The sequence below is a fragment of the Mobula hypostoma genome, chromosome 7 (assembly GCF_963921235.1).
Source record: "Mobula hypostoma chromosome 7, sMobHyp1.1, whole genome shotgun sequence".
NCBI lineage: Eukaryota > Metazoa > Chordata > Chondrichthyes > Myliobatiformes > Myliobatidae > Mobula > Mobula hypostoma.
Genome location: NC_086103.1, coordinates 187,770,621 through 187,793,329, shown reverse-complemented (window position 1 = coordinate 187,793,329; position 22,709 = coordinate 187,770,621). Strand labels below are relative to the sequence as shown.

Sequence of the window (22,709 nt, the reverse complement as noted above, 5' to 3'; positions counted from 1 at the left end):
ATGTTCTGTGCTTCTTTCCTGACTTCCAGAAGAACCTTGGATCAAAAATATCAGAATTCAACAAGGGGTACACCAGAACAATGCCTGTACATCAAGGAGGTGCTGGTCAGGGTCAAGGAACGCCTGTATCCCACAGGGAAGGAGATGAGGACTGGGCACAGTGCGATCCCAGTGTGAGAGGGAGGTTGGGCCAGGGACAATGCTGTATCTGGGTCATAGACAGACTGCACCCACCTTCGACATGTCACAGGCAGTCACAAGGTCGTTGAGCGCCACCAGGTCGAATGAGTGTACCGTGTTGCCCACACTCCGGGCGATCTTACAGTCTCCACAGCCGAAGTCAGCCACAATGGCAGAGCGTGGCCTGTGGCAGAGGGCAGAGACAGCCTCCCATCAGTGACTGCTGCTCACCCACACATTCCCCAGACGGTCATCCCTGGCTCGGCTCCCCCATCCCCTTCACCCACACATCCCCCAGACGGTCGTCCCTGGCTCGGCTCCCCCATCCCGTTGGCGAGTGTCCTATTGCCACATTTACTCTCCGGTATTGGATGGGACCCAGGTGCTGACTGTCAGCTCACCTGTCACTGGCCTGGGGGTACAACCCCTCCCAACTGTCCAACTGCAGCCCTCCCCAAGCCTGCCCACATCACTCCATCTCCTTCCTGCTGACGTCCCCCTCCCTCCACACTCCCACAACTCCCCCCTGCCTGACAACATTCCCTCTCTCCCTCCTTCCCCGTACCTGTGTTTGATGTACTGGATGATGCGCTGCACCGGATTTTCGGGCCACCGCTCCAGTTGGGCGGTGAAGCCGTGGTGGTAGAGGTGAAAGGCACTGGGGTCCTGTTCGAACAGCCGCTGGGCGTCTGCACTGCTCGTCGTGTACAGCTGCTGGTTGAGGAGTCGGAAACCAGCAGCCCTCAGCCGTCGCTGCATCCGATCCCTCAGGGCGCTGGAGCGGTCCCCGGGTGAGCTCCCTTGTAGCTGGTCCCCATCCACAGCCTCTCCCCCCGACGCCTTCCCACTCTTACCCTTCCCCTTCCTCTTCCCGGGAGGAGGCCGAGCTACTGCTCCCCCTGCCCCATCGTTAACCCCCACCCCTTGGTTTTGGGGGGCAGCAGGGTCCTTCCCACCCTCCTCCTTCTGTCTCTTCACCTTCCCTGGAGGGGCCCGACACCCCACTCCCTCATCGCCACCCTCCTCCTTCTGTCGCTTCCCTGGAGGGGCCTGGCACCTCGCTCCCTCTGCCACGTCATGCCCTCCTCCTTCCCGTGTTCCAGGACGGGCAGTGACGCTCACTTGCTCCCTGTTCCCGGCTCCCAGTGGCCGGAACTTGTTCTTGCTCCTGCGCTGATTCTTCTTCCAATTCCTCCACTGTTTCCGGGTGAGCGTTCCGGCCCTCGTCCCCCGGACGCTGTTGGACCCATCCCCTCCTGCTTGCTGGCCCAACTCCTCCCCCCCTCCCCACAGTTCAGCTGCTGCTTCTGCTCCTAGCCCCTCTGCGGCGACCTCCTGCTCTCCTCGACTCCAGCGCTTCCTCCTGCTGAGCCTGGGCTCCCCGGAGGGGCCACGCTCCAGCTCAGGCCGCGCTGCCCCCGGGCTCTCCTCGTACCGGGCCGTACCCGCGGCCCTCAGGATCCGCAGCGTTTTCAGCAGCGCCCGCTTCCTCCTCCGACTCTGGCTGTTCTGCAAACAGAGGCAGCGGCGAGGAAAGATAGCAATAAGATCATTCATTTCTTGAAGGTGGCGTCACAGGGTCATAACGAAAGCTTTTGGCACATTGACCTTCATAAATCAAAGTTTTGAGCACAAGAGTTGGGATCTTATGCTGAGATTGTAGAAAACGTTGGTGAGACCTACAGGAAAGTTACCAATAAGATTGAAACAGTGCAGAGAAACTTTGCGAGGATGTTGCTGGGACTTGAGGGCCTGAGTTATAGGGAAGGTTTGAATAGGTTCGGTCTTTATTCCCTGGAGCATAGGAGAAACATAGAAAATAGGTGCAGGAGTAGGCCATTCGGCCCTTTAAGCCTGCACCGCCATTCAGTATGATCATGGCTGATCATCCAACTCAGAACCCTGTACCTGCCTTCCCTCCATACCCCCTGACCCCCGTAGCCACAAGGGCCATATCTAACTCCCTCTTAAATATAGCCAATGAACTGGCCTCAACTGTTTCCTGTGGCAGAGAATTCCACAGATTCACCACTCTCTGTGTGAAGAAGTTTTTCCTCATCTTGGTCCTAAAAGGCTTCCCCTTTATCCTTAATCTGTGACCCTTCGTTCTGGACTTCCCCAAAATCAGGAACAATCTTCCTACATCTAGCCTGTCCAATTCCTTGAGAATTTTATACGTTTCAATAAGATCCCTCCTCAATCTTCTAAATTCCAACGAGTATAAGCCTAGTTGATCCAGTCATTCATCATATGAAAGTCCTGCCATCCCAGGAATCAATCTGGTGAACCTTCTTTGTACTCCCTCTATGGCAAGGATGTCTTTCCTCAGATTAGGGGACCAAAACTGCACACAATACTCCAGGTGTGGTCTCACCAAGGCCTTGTACAACTGCAGTAGTACCTCCCTGCTCCTGTACTCGGATCCTCTTGCTATAAATGCCAGCATACCATTCGCCTTTTTCACCGCCTGCTGTACCTGCATGCCAACTTTCAATGACTGGTGTATAATGACACCCAGGTCTCATTGCACCTCCCCTTTTTCTAATCGGCCACCATTCAGATAATAATCTGTTTTCCTGTTCTTGCCACCAAAGTGGATAACCTCACATTTATCCACATTAAATTGCATCTACCATGAATTTGCCCACTCACCTAACCTATCCAAGTCACCCTGCATCCTCTTAGCATCTTCCTCACAGCTAACACTGCCGCCCAGCTTCGTGTCATCCGCAAACTTGGAGATGCTGCACTTAATTCCCTCGTTTAAGTCATTAATATATATTGTAAACAACTGGGGTCCCAGCACTGAGCCTTGCGGTACCCCACAAGTCACTGCCTGCCATTCTGAAAAGGTCCCGTTTATTCCCACTCTTTGCTTCCTGTCTGCCAACTAATTCTCTATCCACATCAATACCTTACCCCCAATACCGTGTGCTTTAAGTTTGCACACTAATGTTCTGTGTGGGACTTTGTCAAAAGCCTTTTGAAAATCCATATATACCACATCCACTGGGTCTCCCCTATCCACTCTACTAGTTACATCCTCAAAAAATTCTGTAAGATTCGTCAGACATAATTTTCCTTTCACAAATCCATGCTGACTTTGTCCGATGATTTCACCGCTTTCCAAACATGCTGTTATCACATCTTTGATAACTGACTCTAGCATTTTCCCCACCACCGTTGTCAGGCTAACCGGTCTATAATTCCCCGGTTTCTCTCTCCCTCCTTTTTTGAAAAGCCATTACATTAGCCACCCTCCCATCCTTAGGAACTAATCCAGAATCTAAAGAGTTTTGAAAAATTATCACTAATGCATCCACTATTTCTCAGGCTACTTCCTTAAGCACTCTGGGATGCAGACTATCTGGCCCTGGGGAATGAGGAGAGATTTGATAGAGGTGTACAAAATTGAGAAGTATAGACAGGGTAAATGCAAACAGCTTTTTCCACTGAGATTGGATGAGACTAGACTAGCGGTCATGGGTTAAGGGTGAAAGGTGAAATGTTTAAAGGGAACATGAGGGGGAACTTTGTCACTCAGAGGTTGGTGACAGTGTGGAACAAAAGCCAGTGCAAGTGGCGGGTTCAGTTTCAATACTTAAGAGAAATTTGAATAGCTACACAAATGGGAGGGGAATAGAGAGATCTGGTCCAAATGCAGATTGATGGGACGAGACAGAATAGCAGTTCAACATGGACTAGATGGGCCGAAGGGCCTCTTTCTATGCTGTCATGTTCTACGACTCTCCCAGCAATTTCTCTGTTCCTGTGTACACTCTGTCACGTGCCCACACTGACTGTGGTGTGGTGTGGTGCAGAAGGTCAAACCGCTGCCTCACTGCCCCAGAGGCCCGGCTTCGATCCCAGCCTCTGGCTCTGTCTGTGTGGAGTTTGCACGTGGCTTTCCCAGTTCCCTTCCACATACCAACAACATATGGGTCAGTGGGTTAATGAGCGGCTGTACATTGGTCCCAGTGTGTGGCTGAGGGGTAGAATGTGGGGGTGGGGGGGGGGAGAAAGAACTGGTGGGACTCGATGGGCCGAGTAGCTAAATTCTGCTCCTATGTCTTATGGTGCAACGAACAGCCCAAGGCCCCCCACCTCCCTCTGCCACCTTCTCTTACCTGTTTACTGACACAGCAAGAGGGTGACTGCCTGTGGAAGATGGCGTCAGTCAGAGCCCTGGCCTCTATATCATCATTCCAGTCACTCTCCTCAAACATGCCCATACCTTCAACAGATGGAAACAGGGGAGGGTCATTCTCTGCCAGAGTCTCAGTGCTATCCCCACATCCCTCCCTCCTTCATGCAGAGAGTCAGGAGCACCAGGTTTCTGGGAGTGCCCACAACAGACAGTCTCACCTGGTCACTCAACATCATCTCTTCAGCCAAGAAAGAAGAGCAGCACCTCTCATTCCTGAGGAGACTGAGGTGAACGGGGCTCCGATCCACCCCCCGCCCCTCCATTTTAACTAATTTTTACAGGAGCACCATCGAGAGTGCCCTGACCAACTGCATCATTGTCTGAAACGGGAACTGCAAGGTGTCTGACCACAAGTCCCGACAAAGGATTGTGAGGACTGCTGAAGGCATCACTGGGGTCTCTCTTCCACCCATCAGAGATATTTATCAGGATTGCTGTGTACACAGGGCCCTTGGCATGGGCAAGGATCCCTCCCGTCCATCCAAAGACCTCTTTGACCCCCAACCATCAGGCAGGAGGTACAATAGCATTAGAACGAGAACTATTAGGATGGGAAACAACCTCCCCCCCCCACCCCCCAAAGGCAGAAAGAGGACTGAACTCCCTGCCACCAGCCAGCTCTCATCACGTGTGAAGCACCAGTAGCGTTATACTGTTTACTCCTGAACCTGCATTGTGTGTGCAGCTCATTGCTTGTTAATTTATTTGTGCTACTATTGCTTTATGCATTATATGTCTGAGTTCTACATACTGTGTTGTGCAGTCGGTCTGGAGCATTTGGCAGTACACATGGTTGAATGGCAATAAACTGCACTTGAACTTGAATATCCCTCGCACGTCCAGAAACCTGTCCGCAGAATCTGGCCCCAAGCTTCCCCACCATCCTGAGCAGGAAACTCACAGGATTCATCACCCTCTCCTCGCCTCAGCCTCTAACACTGACACTGCGGCTGGTTCAGATCTCCTCAGCATTCCGGCTGGATGCATCACCATCTGGAATGGAGGGAGGGGCCTCTGCAGGGTATTGGAAAGCTGTAAACTCAGCCAGCTCCATCATGGACACTGGCCTCCCCAGCATCGAGGATATCTTCAAAAGGCGGAGCCTGAGAAAAAAAGGTTGGTCAGCCTTGCTGCTTGGGGAAAGTAACTGTTTTTGAGTCTGGTTACCCTGGCGTGGATGCTATGTAGCCCCCTCCGCGAGGGGGTGGGGCAAACAGTCCGTGAGCAGGGTGGGAGCAATTTTTCATGGCGTTACTGGCCTTTTTCAGTTGGGATATTAGATACTGAGTATTGGTCAGAAAATGATGTTAAACAATCTTGAATTTTATGTACATAGTGCCGGTGGGCACAGGAGAGTCTGAACATAAGGTGACCCTGACAGGAAATGACAAAATGGTGGTGGTGGTGTAGTGGTGTGGGTCAGTGGGTGAGCCGTTGATCAGCACGACAGCTTAGGGAAGTCGCTGCTTACGAGCTAGTGATCCGAGTGTGGGTGCTGTGCGGCCCTCTTCCCTGATGGGAAAGGGTACACTCGCCGGGAGGAGCTACCGGAGCCTGAAGATCCACTCAATGGCTTAGGAACAGTTTCTTCCCCTCCACCATCGGACTTCAGAACCGTCCATGAACCTGTGAACATTATCTCACTCTTCCTCTGTTGCACTACTTAATTCTAGAATTTATTATTTTTGTCTTTGCAACTGTACTGTTACAACAAAACAACACATTTCACAGCACACCAGTGACAATAAAGCTGATTGTGATTGAACTCTGCCCAACATCTCCCCATGAACACATCAGAACGGTACAAGTTTCGTCACCACTCTGCCAAAGTGTGACCTCCACAATCTTTCCCCACAGCGCAGAAACAGGCCCTGCTTTCACCCTATAAGATATAGGAGCACATCTAGGCCATCTGACTCATTTGTCTACTCCGCCATTTCATCATGACTGATCCATCTTCCTCTCAGCCCCAGTCTCCCCATTACCCTTCATTCCCCGACCAATCAAGAATCTATCAACCTCTACCCAATAACTTGGCCTCCACAGCCACCTGTAGCAACAAACTTCACAGATTTACCACTCTCTGGCTAAAGAAATTCCTCTTCTCTGTACTAAATGGACGCCACTGTATTCTGAAGCTATGTCCTGGGGTCCTAGACTCTCCCACCACAGGAAACATTCTCTCCACATCCACTCATTTGAGGCCTTTCAACATTTGATAGGGTTCAGTGAGGTCACCCCTCAATCTTCTGAATTCCAGTGAGTACAAGCCTAGAGCTATCAAACACTCCTCACATGATAAGCCTTTCAATCCCAGAATCATTTCCTTTGAACCCTCTCCAATGTCAGCATATCCTTCCTTACATATGGGGCCCAAAACTGCTCACAATACTCCAAGTGAGGCCTCACCAGTGTTTAATAAAACCTCAACATTATATCTTTGTTCTTATATTCTAATCCTCTTGAAATGAACGCAAACATTGCATTTGCCTTCCTCACCACAGACTCAACCTGGAAATTAACCTTATGGACTCCTGCACAAGGACTCCCAAGTCCCTTTGCAGCTCATATATTTGAATTTTCTCTCCAATTAGAAAATAGCCTACGCTTTTAATTCTTCTACCAAAGTGCATGACCATACACTTCCTGATACTCTATTCCACCTGCCACTTCTTTGCCCATTGTCCTAATCTGTAACCTCTCTGTTTCCTCATCGCTACCTGCCCCTCCACCTATCTTCGTATTGTCTGCAAACTTGGCCACAAAACCATCGATTCCTTCATCCAAATTAAAGGAAAAAGAATCCATACCAACACAGACCCCAGTGGAACCCCGCTAGTCACCAGCAGCCAGACAGAAAAGGTTCCCTTTATTCACACTCTTTACCTCCTGGCAATCAGCCACTGCTAGAATCTTTCCTGCAATATCATAGGCTCTCAACTTGTTAAAGTTTCAGTTGTGTCACCTTGCTCCAGGCCTCTGAAAATCTGAAAATCCGAGTACACAACATCCACCGATTCCCCCCCGAGAGCGCAGACCTCACCCATCTCTCCCCCCCAACACAGTGCAGACCTCACCCATCTCTCCCCCAACACAGACCTCACCCATCTCTCCCCCCCAACACAGTGCAGACCTCATCCATCTCTCCCCCACCCAACACAGAGCTCACCCATCTCTCCCTCAACAGACCTCACCCATCTCTCCCCCCCAACACAGCGCAGACCTCACCCATCTCTCCCCCAACACAGACCTCACCCATCTCCCCCCGAACACAGACCTCACCCATCTCCCCCCGAACACAGACCTCACCCATCTCCATCCGAACACAGACCTCACCCATCTCTCCCCAACACAGACCTCACCCATCTCTCGCCCCCAACACAGACCTCACCCATCTCTCCCCCAACACTGACCTCATCCATCTCTCCCCCCAACACAGACCTCACCCATCTCTCCCCCCAACATAGACCTCACCCATCTCCCCCCCAACACAGTGCAGACCTCATCCATCTCTCCCCCACCCAACACAGAGCTCACCCATCTCTCCCCCAACACAGACCTCACCCATCTCCCCCGAACACAGACCTCACCCATCTCTCCCCAACACAGACCTCACCCATCTCTCGCCCCCAACACAGACCTCACCCATCTCTCCCCCAACACTGACCTCATCCATCTCTCCCCCCAACACAGACCTCACCCATCTCTCCCCCCAACATAGACCTCACCCATCTCCCCCCCAACACAGTGCAGACCTCATCCATCTCTCCCCCACCCAACACAGAGCTCACCCATCTCTCCCCCAACACAGACCTCACCCATCTACCCCCGAACACAGACCTCACCCATCTCCCCCCGAACACAGACCTCACCCATCTCCCCCCGAACACAGACCACACCCATCTCTCGCCCCCAACACAGACCTCACCTATATCTCCCCCCCAACACAGACCTCACCCATCTCTCCCCCAACATTGACCTCATCCACCTCTCCCCCAACACAGACCTCACCCATCTCTCCCCCCCAACATAGACCTCACCCATCTCCCCCAACACAGTGCAGACCTCATCCATCTCTCCCCCACCCAACACAGAGCTCACCCATCTCTCCCCCAACACAGACCTCACCCATCTCCCCCTGAACACAGACCTCACCCATCTGCCCCCCAACACAGAGCTCACCCATCCCCCCCAACAGTGCAGACCTCATCCATCTCTCCCCGAACACAGACCTCACCCATCTCCCTCAACACAGTGCAGACCTCATCCATCTCTCCCCGAACACAGACCTCACCCATCTCCCCCCGAACACAGACCTCACCCATCTCCCCCCGAACACAGACCTCACCCATCTCTCCCCCAACACAGACCTCACCCATCTCCCCCCCAACACAGACCTCACCCATCTCTCCCCCAACACAGACCTCACCCATCTCTCCCCCCCAACACAGACCTCACCCATCTCCCCCCGAACACAGACCTCACCCATCTCCCCCCAATGCAGACCTCACCCATCTCTCCCCCCAACACAGAGCTCACCCATCTCTCCCCCAACACAGAGCTCACCCATCTCTCCAAAACAGACCTCACCCATCTCCCCCAAACATAGACCTCACCCATCTCCCCCAAACACAGACCTCACCCATCTCCCCCAAACACAGACCTCACCCATCCCCCCAACGCAGACCTCACCCATCTCTCCCCCAACGCAGACCTCACCCATATCCGACCCAACGCAGACCTCACCCATCTCTCCAACACAGTCCTCACCCATCTCCCCCAAACATAGACCTCACCCATCTCCCCCCCAACGCAGACCTCACCCATCTCTCCCCCAACGCAGACCTCACCCGTCTCTCCCCCAACACAGACCTCACCCATCTCCCCCAAACATAGACCTCACCCATCTCCCCCCAACACAGAGCTCACCCATCTCCCCCCAACACAGAGCTCACCCATCTCTCCAAAACAGACCTCACCCATCTCCCCCAAACATAGACCTCACCCATCTCCCCCCAACAGAGCTCACCCATCTCCCCCAAACATAGACCTCACCCATCTCCCCCAAACACAGACCTCACCCATCTCCCCCAAACACAGACCTCACCCATCTCCCCCAAACACAGACCTCACCCATCCCCCCCAACGCAGACCTCACCCATCTCTCCCCCAACGCAGACCTCACCCATCTCCCCCCCAACACAGACCTCACCCATCTCTCCCCCAACACAGACCTCACCCATCTCTCCCCCGCAACACAGACCTCACCCATCTCCCCCCGAACACAGACCTCACCCATCTCCCCACAATGCAGACCTCACCCATCTCTCCCCACAACACAGAGCTCACCCATCTCTCCCCCAACACAGAGCTCACACATCTCTCCAAAACAGACCTCACCCATCTCCCCCAAACATAGACCTCACCCATCTCCCCCAAACACAGACCTCACCCATCTCCCCCAAACACAGACCTCACCCATCCCCCCCAACGCAGACCTCACCCATCTCTCCACCAACGCAGACCTCACCCATATCCCCCCCAACGCAGACCTCACCCATCTCTCCAACACAGACCTCACCCATCTCCCCCAAACATAGACCTCACCCATCTCCCCCCCAACGCAGACCTCACCCATCTCTCCCCCCCAACGCAGACCTCACCCATATCCCCCCCAACGCAGACCTCACCCGTCTCTCCCCCAACACAGACCTCACACATCTCTCCAAAACAGACCTCACCCATCTCCCCCAAACATAGACCTCACCCATCTCCCCCAAACACAGACCTCACCCATCTCCCCCAAACACAGACCTCACCCATCCCCCCCAACGCAGACCTCACCCATCTCTCCACCAACGCAGACCTCACCCATATCCCCCCCAACGCAGACCTCACCCATCTCTCCAACACAGACCTCACCCATCTCCCCCCCAACGCAGACCTCACCCATCTCTCCCCCCCAACGCAGACCTCACCCATATCCCCCCCAACGCAGACCTCACCCGTCTCTCCCCCAACACAGACCTCACCCATCTCCCCCAAACATAGACCTCACCCATCTCCCCCCAACACAGAGCTCACCCATCTCCCCCCAACACAGACCTCACCCATCTCTCCAAAACAGACCTCACCCATCTCCCCCAAACATAGACCTCACCCATCTCCCCCCAACAGAGCTCACCCATCTCCCCCAAACATAGACCTCACCCATCTCCCCCACAGACCTCACCCATCTCCCCCAAACACAGACCTCACCCATCTCCCCCAAACACAGACCTCACCCATCCCCCCCAACGCAGACCTCACCCATCTCTCCCCCAACGCAGACCTCACCCATCTCCCCCCCAACACAGACCTCACCCATCTCTCCCCCAACACAGACCTCACCCATCTCTCCCCCCCAACACAGACCTCACCCATCTCCCCCCGAACACAGACCTCACCCATCTCCCCCCAATGCAGACCTCACCCATCTCTCCCCACAACACAGAGCTCACCCATCTCTCCCCCAACACAGAGCTCACCCATCTCTCCAAAACAGACCTCACCCATCTCCCCCAAACATAGACCTCACCCATCTCCCCCAAACACAGACCTCACCCATCTCCCCCAAACACAGACCTCACCCATCTCCCCCAAACACAGACCTCACCCATCCCCCCCAACGCAGACCTCACCCATCTCTCCCCCAACGCAGACCTCACCCATATCCCCCCAACGCAGACCTCACCCATCTCTCCAACACAGACCTCACCCATCTCCCCATAGACCTCACCCATCACCCCCCCAACGCAGACCTCACCCATCTCTCCCCCCCAACGCAGACCTCACCCATATCCCCCCCAACGCAGACCTCACCCGTCTCTCCCCCAACACACACCTCACCCATCTCCACCAAACATAGACCTCACCCATCTCCCCCCAACACAGAGCTCACCCATCTCTCCCCCAACAGAGCTCACCCATCTCTCCAAAACAGACCTCACCCATCTCCCCCAAACATAGACCTCACCCATCTCCCCGCAACAGAGCTCACCCATCTGCCCCAAACATAGACCTCACCCATCTCCCCCAAACACAGACATCACCCATCTCCCCCAAACACAGACCTCACCCATCCCCCCCAACGCAGACCTCACCCATCTCTCCCCCAACGCAGACCTCACCCATCTCTCCCCCAACGCAGACCTCACCCATCTCCCCCCCAACGCAGACCTCACCCATCTCTCCCCCCCAACACAGACCTCACCCATCTCCCCCCGAACACAGACCTCACCCATCTCCCCCCAATGCAGACCTCACCCATCTCTCCCCCCAACACAGAGCTCACCCATCTCTCCCCCAACACAGAGCTCACCCATCTCTCCAAAACAGACCTCACCCATCTCCCCCATAGACCTCACCCATCTCCCCCAAACACAGACCTCACCCATCTCCCCCAAACACAGACCTCACCCATCCCCCCCAACGCAGACCTCACCCATCTCTCCCCCAACGCAGACCTCACCCATATCCCCCCCAACGCAGACCTCACCCATCTCTCCAACACAGACCTCACCCATCTCCCCCAAACATAGACCTCACCCATCTCCCCCCCACATAGACCTCACCCATCTCCCCCCCAACGCAGACCTCACCCATCTCTCCCCCCCAACGCAGACCTCACCCGTCTCTCCCCCAACACAGACCTCACCCATCTCCCCCAAACATAGACCTCACCCATCTCCCCCCAACACAGAGCTCACCCATCTCTCCAAAACAGACCTCACCCATCTCCCCCAAACATAGACCTCACCCATCTCCCCCAACACAGACCTCACTCATCTCCCCCAAACACAGACCTCACCCATCTCCCCCAAACACAGACCTCACCCATCCCCCCCAACGCAGACCTCACCCATCTCTCCCCCAACGCAGACCTCACCCATATCCCCCCCAACGCAGACCTCACCCATCTCTCCAACACAGACCTCACCCATCTCCCCAAACATAGACCTCACCCATCTCCCCCCCAACGCAGACCTCACCCATCTCTCCCCCCCAACGCAGACCTCACCCATATCCCCCCCAACGCAGACCTCACCCGTCTCTCCCCAACACACACCTCACCCATCTCCCCCAAACATAGACCTCACCCATCTCCCCCCAACACAGAGCTCACCCATCTCTCCCCCAACAGAGCTCACCCATCTCTCCAAAACAGACCTCACCCATCTCCCCCAAACATAGACCTCACCCATCTCCCCCCAACAGAGCTCACCCATCTGCCCCAAACATAGACCTCACCCATCTCCCCCAAACACAGACATCACCCATCTCCCCCAAACACAGACCTCACCCATCCCCCCCAACGCAGACCTCACCCATCTCTCCCCCAACGCAGACCTCACCCATCTCTCCCCCAACGCAGACCTCACCCATCTCCCCCCCAACGCAGAACTCACCCATCTCTCCCCCCCAACACAGAGCTCACCCATCTCTCCCCCAACACAGAGCTCACCCATCTCTCCAAAACAGACCTCACCCATCTCCCCCATAGACCTCACCCATCTCCCCCAAACACAGACCTCACCCATCTCCCCCAAACACAGACCTCACCCATCCCCCCCAACGCAGACCTCATCCATCTCTCCCCCAACGCAGACCTCACCCATATCCCCCCCAACGCAGACCTCACCCATCACTCCAACACAGACCTCACCCATCTCCCCCAAACATAGACCTCACCCATCTCCCCCCCACATAGACCTCACCCATCTCCCCCCCAACGCAGACCTCACCCATCTCTCCCCCCCAACGCAGACCTCACCCGTCTCTCCCCCAACACAGACCTCACCCATCTCCCCCAAACATAGACCTCACCCATCTCCCCCAACACAGAGCTCACCCATCTCTCCAAAACAGACCTCACCCATCTCCCCCAAACATAGACCTCACCCATCTCCCCCAACACAGACCTCACCCATCTCCCCCAAACACAGACCTCACCCATCTCCCCCAAACACAGACCTCACCCATCCCCCCCAACGCAGACCTCACCCATCTCTCCCCAACGCAGACCTCACCCATATCCCCCCCAACGCAGACCTCACCCATCTCTCCAACACAGACCTCACCCATCTCCCCAAACATAGACCTCACCCATCTCCCCCCCAACGCAGACCTCACCCATCTCTCCCCCCCAACGCAGACCTCACCCATATCCCCCCCAACGCAGACCTCACCCGTCTCTCCCCCAACACACACCTCACCCATCTCCCCCAAACATAGACCTCACCCATCTCCCCCCAACACAGAGCTCACCCATCTCTCCCCCAACAGAGCTCACCCATCTCTCCAAAACAGACCTCACCCATCTCCCCCAAACATAGACCTCACCCATCTCCCCCAAACACAGACCTCACCCATCTCCCCCAAACACAGACCTCACCCATCCCCCCCAACGCAGACCTCACCCATCTCTCCAACGCAGACCTCACCCATCTCTCCCCCAACGCAGACCTCACCCATCTCCCCCCCAACGCAGACCTCACCCATCTCTACCCCCCAACACAGACCTCACCCATCTCCCCCCGAACACAGACCTCACCCATCTCCCCCCAATGCAGACCTCACCCATCTCTCCCCCCAACACAGAGCTCACCCATCTCTCCCCCAACACAGAGCTCACCCATCTCTCCAAAACAGACCTCACCCATCTCCCCCAAACATAGACCTCACCCATCTCCCCCAAACACAGACCTCACCCATCTCCCCCAAACACAGACCTCACCCATCCCCCCCAACGCAGACCTCACCCATCTCTCCCCCAACGCAGACCTCACCCATATCCCCAACGCAGACCTCACCCATCTCTCCAACACAGACCTCACCCATCTCCCCCAAACATAGACCTCACCCATCTCCCCCCCACATAGACCTCACCCATCTCCCCCCCAACGCAGACCTCACCCATCTCTCCCCCCCAACGCAGACCTCACCCGTCTCTCCCCCAACACAGACCTCACCCATCTCCCCCAAACATAGACCTCACCCATCTCCCCCCAACACAGAGCTCACCCATCTCCCCCAAACATAGACCTCACCCATCTCCCCCAAACACAGACCTCACCCATCTCCCCCAAACACAGACCTCATCCATCCCCCCCAACGCAGACCTCACCCGTCTCTCCCCCAACACAGACCTCACCCATCTCCCCCAAACATAGACCTCACCCATCTCCCCCCAACACAGAGCTCACCCATCTCTCCCCCAACACAGAGCTCACCCATCTCTCCAAAACAGACCTCACCCATCTTCCCCAAACATAGACCTCACCCATCTCCCCCCAACACAGAGCTCACCCATCTCCCCCAAACATAGACCTCACCCATCTCCCCCAAACACAGACCTCACCCATCTCCCCCAAACACAGACCTCACCCATCCCCCCCAACGCAGACCTCACCCATCTCTCCCCCAACGCAGACCTCACCCATATCCCCCCCAACGCAGACCTCACCCATCTCTCCAACACAGACCTCACCCATCTCCCCCAAACATAGACCTCACCCATCTCCCCCGCACATAGACCTCACCCATCTCCCCCCCAACGCAGACCTCACCCATCTCTCCCCCCCAACGCAGACCTCACCCGTCTCTCCCCCAACACAGACCTCACCCATCTCCCCCAAACATAGACCTCACCCATCTCCCCCCAACACAGAGCTCACCCATCTCTCCCCCAACACAGAGCTCACCCATCTCTCCAAAACAGACCTCACCCATCTCCCCCAAACATAGACCTCACCCATCTCCCCCAACACAGAGCTCACCCATCTCCCCCAAACATAGACCTCACCCATCTCCCCCAAACACAGACCTCACCCATCTCCCCCAAACACAGACCTCACCCATCCCCCCCAACGCAGACCTCACCCGTCTCTCCCCCAACACAGACCTCACCCATCTCCCCCAAACATAGACCTCACCCATCTCCCCCCAACGCAGACCTCACCCATCTCTCCAACACAGACCTCACCCATCTCCCCCAAACATAGACCTCACCCATCTCCCCCGCACATAGACCTCACCCATCTCCCCCCCAACGCAGACCTCACCCATCTCTCCCCCCCAACGCAGACCTCACCCGTCTCTCCCCCAACACAGACCTCACCCATCTCCCCCAAACATAGACCTCACCCATCTCCCCCCAACACAGAGCTCACCCATCTCTCCCCCAACACAGAGCTCACCCATCTCTCCAAAACAGACCTCACCCATCTCCCCCAAACATAGACCTCACCCATCTCCCCCAACACAGAGCTCACCCATCTCCCCCAAACATAGACCTCACCCATCTCCCCCAAACACAGACCTCACCCATCTCCCCCAAACACAGACCTCACCCATCCCCCCCAACGCAGACCTCACCCGTCTCTCCCCCAACACAGACCTCACCCATCTCCCCCAAACATAGACCTCACCCATCTCCCCCCAACACAGAGCTCACCCATCTCTCCCCCAACACAGAGCTCACCCATCTCTCCAAAACAGACCTCACCCATCTCCCCCAAACATAGACCTCACCCATCTCCCCCCAACACAGAGCTCACCCATCTCCCCCAAACATAGACCTCACCCATCTCCCCCAAACACAGACCTCACCCATCTCCCCCAAACACAGACCTCACCCATCCCCAACGCAGACCTCACCCATCTCTCCAACACAGACCTCACCCATCTCCCCCAAACATAGACCTCACCCATCTCTCCAACACAGACCTCACCCATCTCCCCCAAACACAGACCTCACCCATCCCCAACGCAGACCTCACCCATCTCTCCCCCAACGCAGACCTCACCCATATCCCCCCCAACGCAGACCTCACCCATCTCTCCAACACAGACCTCACCCATCTCCCCCAAACATAGACCTCACCCATCTCCCCAACGCAGACCTCACCCATCTCTCCCCCCCAACGCAGACCTCACCCATATCCCCCCCAACGCAGACCTCACCCGTCTCTCCCCCAACACAGACCTCACCCATCTCCCCCAAACATAGACCTCACCCATCTCCCCCAAACACAGACCTCACCCATCTCTCCCCCCCAACGCAGACCTCACCCATCTCTCCCCCCGAACACAGACCTCACCCATCTCTCACCCCAACAGACCTCACCCATCTCTCCCCCAACACAGACCTCACCCATCTCTCCCCCCAACACAGACCTCACCTATCTCTCCCCCCCAACACAGACCTCACCCATCTCTCCCCCCCAACACAGACCTCACCCATCTCTCCAACACAGACCTCACCCATCTCTCCCCCAAACACAGACCTCACCCATCTCTCCTCCCCAACACTGACCTCATCCATCTCCCCCCGAACAGATCTCACCCATCTCTCCCCCAACACAGACCTCACCCATCTCTCCCCCCAACACAGACCTCACCCATCTCTCCCCCCCAACACAGCGCAGACCTCACCCATCTCTCCAACACAGACCTCACCCATCTCTTCCCCCCCAACACAGCGCAGACCTCACCCACCTCCCCTCAACACGGAACCTCACCCATCTCTCCCCCCAACACAGTGCAGACCTCACCCATCTCCCCCCAACACAGCGCAGACCTCACCCATCTCTCCCCCCCAACACAGACCTCACCCATCTCTCCCCCCAACACGGACCTCACCCGTCTCCTCCCCAACACGGACCTCACCCATCTCTCCCCCAACACGGACCTCACCCATCTCCCCCAAACACAGACCTCACCCACCTCTCCCCCCAACACAGCGCAGACCTCACCCATCTCTCCCCCCAACAGAGAGCTCACCCATCTCTCCCCACCAACACAGACCTCACCCATCTCTCCCCCCAATACAGACCTCACCCATCTCTCCCCCAACACAGACCTCACCCATCTCTCCCCCCCAACACAGACCTCACCCATCTCCCCCCGAACACAGACCTCACCCATCTCCCCCCAATGCCGACCTCACCCATCTCTCCCCCCAACACAGAGCTCACCCATCTCTCCCCCAACACAGAGCTCACCCATCTCTCCAAAACAGACCTCACCCATCTCCCCCAAACATAGACCTCACCCATCTCCCCCAAACACAGACCTCACCCATCTCCCCCCAAACACAGACCTCACCCATCCCCCCCAACGCAGACCTCACCCATCTATCCCCCAACGCAGACCTCACCCATATCCCCTCCAACGCAGACCTCACCCATCTCTCCAACACAGACCTCACCCATCTCCCCCAAACATAGACCTCACCCATCTCCCCCCCAACGCAGACCTCACCCATCTCTCCCCCCCAACGCAGACCTCACCCGTCTCTCCCCCAACACAGACCTCACCCATCTCCCCCAAACATAGACCTCACCCATCTCCCCCCAACACAGAGCTCACCCATCTCCCCCAAACACAGACCTCACCCATCTCCCCCAAACACAGACCTCACCCATCTCCCCCAAACACAGACCTCACCCATCCCCCCCAACGCAGACCTCACCCATCTCTCCCCCAACGCAGACCTCACCCATCTCCCCCCCAACACAGACCTCACCCATCTCTCCCCCAACACAGACCTCACCCATCTCTCCCCCCCAACACAGACCTCACCCATCTCCCCCCGAACACAGACCTCACCCATCTCCCCCCAATGCAGACCTCACCCATCTCTCCCCCCAACACAGAGCTCACCCATCTCTCCCCCAACACAGAGCTCACCCATCTCTCCAAAACAGACCTCACCCATCTCCCCCAAACATAGACCTCACCCATCTCCCCCAAACACAGACCTCACCCATCTCCCCCAAACACAGACCTCACCCATCTCCCCCAAACACAGACCTCACCCATCCCCCCCAACGCAGACCTCACCCATCTCTCCCCCAACGCAGACCTCACCCATATCCCCCCCAACGCAGACCTCACCCATCTCTCCAACACAGACCTCACCCATCTCCCCAAACATAGACCTCACCCATCTCCCCCCCAACGCAGACCTCACCCATCTCTCCCCCCCAACGCAGACCTCACCCATATCCCCCCCAACGCAGACCTCACCCGTCTCTCCCCCAACACACACCTCACCCATCTCCCCCAAACATAGACCTCACCCATCTCCCCCCAACACAGAGCTCACCCATCTCTCCCCCAACAGAGCTCACCCATCTCTCCAAAACAGACCTCACCCATCTCCCCCAAACATAGACCTCACCCATCTCCCCCCAACAGAGCTCACCCATCTCCCCCAAACATAGACCTCACCCATCTCCCCCAAACACAGACCTCACCCATCTCCCCCAAACACAGACCTCACCCATCCCCCCCAACGCAGACCTCACCCATCTCTCCCCCAACGCAGACCTCACCCATCTCTCCCCCAACGCAGACCTCACCCATCTCCCCCCAACGCAGACCTCACCCATCTCTCCCCCCCAACACAGACCTCACCCATCTCCCCCCGAACACAGACCTCACCCATCTCCCCCCAATGCAGACCTCACCCATCTCTCCCCCAACACAGAGCTCACCCATCTCTCCCCCAACACAGAGCTCACCCATCTCTCCAAAACAGACCTCACCCATCTCCCCCAAACATAGACCTCACCCATCTCCCCCAAACACAGACCTCACCCATCTCCCCCAAACACAGACCTCACCCATCCCCCCCAACGCAGACCTCACCCATCTCTCCCCCAACGCAGACCTCACCCATATCCCCCCCAACGCAGACCTCACCCATCTCTCCAACACAGACCTCACCCATCTCTCCCCCAACGCAGACCTCACCCATATCCCCCCCAACGCAGACCTCACCCATCTCTCCAACACAGACCTCACCCATCTCCCCCAAACATAGACCTCACCCATCTCCCCCCCACATAGACCTCACCCATCTCCCCCCCAACGCAGACCTCACCCATCTCTCCCCCGCAACGCAGACCTCACCCGTCTCTCCCCCAACACAGACCTCACCCATCTCCCCCAAACATAGACCTCACCCATCTCCCCCAACACAGAGCTCACCCATCTCTCCAAAACAGACCTCACCCATCTCCCCCAAACATAGACCTCACCCATCTCCCCCAACACAGAGCTCACCCATCTCCCCCAAACATAGACCTCACCCATCTCCCCCAAACACAGACCTCACCCATCTCCCCCAAACACAGACCTCACCCATCCCCCCCAACGCAGACCTCACCCATCTCTCCCCCAACGCAGACCTCACCCATATCCCCCCCAACGCAGACCTCACCCATCTCTCCAACACAGACCTCACCCATCTCCCCCAAACATAGACCTCACCCATCTCCCCCCCACATAGACCTCACCCATCTCCCCAACGCAGACCTCACCCATCTCTCCCCCCCAACGCAGACCTCACCCGTCTCTCCCCCAACACAGACCTCACCCATCTCCCCCAAACATAGACCTCACCCATCTCCCCCAACACAGAGCTCACCCATCTCCCCCAAACATAGACCTCACCCATCTCCCCCAAACACAGACCTCACCCATCTCCCCCAAACACAGACCTCACCCATCTCCCCCAAACACAGACCTCACCCATCCCCCCCAACGCAGACCTCACCCGTCTCTCCCCCAACACAGACCTCACCCATCTCCCCCAAACATAGACCTCACCCATCTCCCCCCAACACAGAGCTCACCCATCTCTCCCCCAACACAGAGCTCACCCATCTCTCCAAAACAGACCTCACCCATCTCCCCCATAGACCTCACCCATCTCCCCCCAACACAGAGCTCACCCATCTCCCCCAAACATAGACCTCACCCATCTCCCCCAAACACAGACCTCACCCATCTCCCCCAAACACAGACCTCACCCATCTCCCCCAAACACAGACCTCACCCATCTCCCCCAAACACAGACCTCACCCATCTCCCCCAAACACAGACCTCACCCATCCCCAACGCAGACCTCACCCATCTCTCCAACACAGACCTCACCCATCTCCCCCAAACATAGACCTCACCCATCTCCCCAACGCAGACCTCACCCATCTCTCCCCCCCAACGCAGACCTCACCCATATCCCCCCCAACGCAGACCTCACCCGTCTCTCCCCCAACACAGACCTCACCCATCTCCCCCAAACATAGACCTCACCCATCTCCCCCAAACACAGACCTCACCCATCTCTCCCCCCCAACGCAGACCTCACCCATCTCTCCCCCCGAACACAGACCTCACCCATCTCTCACCCCAACAGACCTCACCCATCTCTCCCCCAACACAGACCTCACCCATCTCTCCCCCCAACACAGACCTCACCTATCTCTCCCCCCCAACACAGACCTCACCCATCTCTCCCCCCCAACACAGACCTCACCCATCTCTCCAACACAGACCTCACCCATCTCTCCCCCAAACACAGACCTCACCCATCTCTCCTCCCCAACACTGACCTCATCCATCTCCCCCCGAACAGATCTCACCCATCTCTCCCCCAACACAGACCTCACCCATCTCTCCCCCCAACACAGACCTCACCCATCTCTCCCCCCCAACACAGCGCAGACCTCACCCATCTCTCCAACACAGACCTCACCCATCTCTTCCCCCCCAACACAGCGCAGACCTCACCCATCTCCCCTCAACACGGAACCTCACCCATCTCTCCCCCCAACACAGTGCAGACCTCACCCATCTCCCCCCAACACAGCGCAGACCTCACCCATCTCTCCCCCCCAACACAGACCTCACCCATCTCTCCCCCCAACACGGACCTCACCCGTCTCCTCCCCAACACGGACCTCACCCTCCCCAACACGGACCTCACCCATCTCTCCCCCAACACGGACCTCACCCATCTCCCCCAAACACAGACCTCACCCACCTCTCCCCCCAACACAGCGCAGACCTCACCCATCTCTCCCCCCAACAGAGAGCTCACCCATCTCTCCCCACCAACACAGACCTCACCCATCTCTCCCCCCAATACAGACCTCACCCATCTCTCCCCCCAACACTGACCTCACCCGTCTCCTCCCCAACACGGACCTCACCCATCTCTCCCCCCAACACAGACCTCACCCATCTCTCCAAAACAGACCTCACCCATCTCTCCCCCCCAACACAGACCTCACCCATCTCTCCAACACAGACCTCACCCATCTCCCCCCAACACAGACCTCACCCATCTCTTCCCCCCCAACACAGCGCAGACCTCACCCATCTCCCCTCAACACGGAACCTCACCCATCTCTCCCCCCAACACAGTGCAGACCTCACCCATCTCCCCCCAACACAGCGCAGACCTCACCCATCTCTCCCCCCCAACACAGAGCTCACCCATCTCTCCCCCCAACACGGACCTCACCCGTCTCCTCCCCAACACGGACCTCACCCATCTCTCCCCCAACACGGACCTCACCCATCTCCCCCAAACACAGACCTCACCCACCTCTCCCCCCAACACAGCGCAGACCTCACCCATCTCTCCCCCCAACAGAGAGCTCACCCATCTCTCCCCACCAACACAGACCTCACCCATCTCTCCCCCCAACACAGACCTCACCCATCTCTCCCCCCAACACTGACCTCACCCGTCTCCTCCCCAACACGGACCTCACCCATCTCTCCCCCCAACACAGACCTCACCCATCTCTCCAAAACAGACCTCACCCATCTCTCCCCCCCAACACAGACCTCACCCATCTCCCTCCCAACACCGAACTCGCCCATACCCCTCACCCACCAGATAACCCAATAATTAAGCATTATTGAAGGAAAACAGCTTTCATCATCAGGGACCTCCACCACCCAGGACACGCTCTCTTCTCACTGCTGCCATCAGAACAAAGTTACAGAGCCTCAGGACCCCACCACCAGATCAGTAACAGTTATCACCCCTCAATCAGCAGGCTCCGGAACCAAAGCCGATAACTTCACTCGCCCCATCACTGAAATGTTTCCATCAGCTATGGACTCATTTTCAAAGACTGTTCATCTCATTTTCTCGATATTTATTGCTTATATTTTTGTATTTAAAAGTTTTTGTTCTTTTGCACAGTGAACGATCACCCAAGTTGATGCGGTCTTTCACTGACTCTATTATGATTATTTTTCTGTGTCAGTTTCACTGAGAATGCGGGAAGAAATTGAATCTCAGGGTGCCAAATGTGTACTTTATAACAAATTTACTTTTGAACCACAGTCCCCATACACATTAAATCTCACCCTCACCCTCCTCACCGTCTCACAGTCCCAGACCCTCACCGTCACCCTCTCCTCTCCGTCTCACAGTCCCAGACCCTCACCGTCACCCTCTCCTCTCCGTCTCACA

The 22,709-nt window shown here is 56.4% G+C and overlaps 1 protein-coding gene across 1 annotated transcript in view; it reads right to left on the bottom strand.

Moving 5' to 3' along the window:
- Nucleotides 1–22,709, bottom strand: part of rrp8 (ribosomal RNA processing 8) — a 42,270-nt gene that overhangs the window by 7,189 nt on the left and 12,372 nt on the right. The window contains exons 2-4 of the mRNA XM_063052992.1: nt 4,308–4,414; nt 746–1,689; nt 235–364 (exon numbers count right to left, since the gene is read on the bottom strand). Of these exons, the coding sequence (XP_062909062.1) occupies nt 235–364; nt 746–1,689; nt 4,308–4,412 (1,179 nt within the window). The 5' untranslated portion in view covers nt 4,413–4,414. The remainder of the gene's footprint in view (nt 1–234; nt 365–745; nt 1,690–4,307; nt 4,415–22,709) is intronic.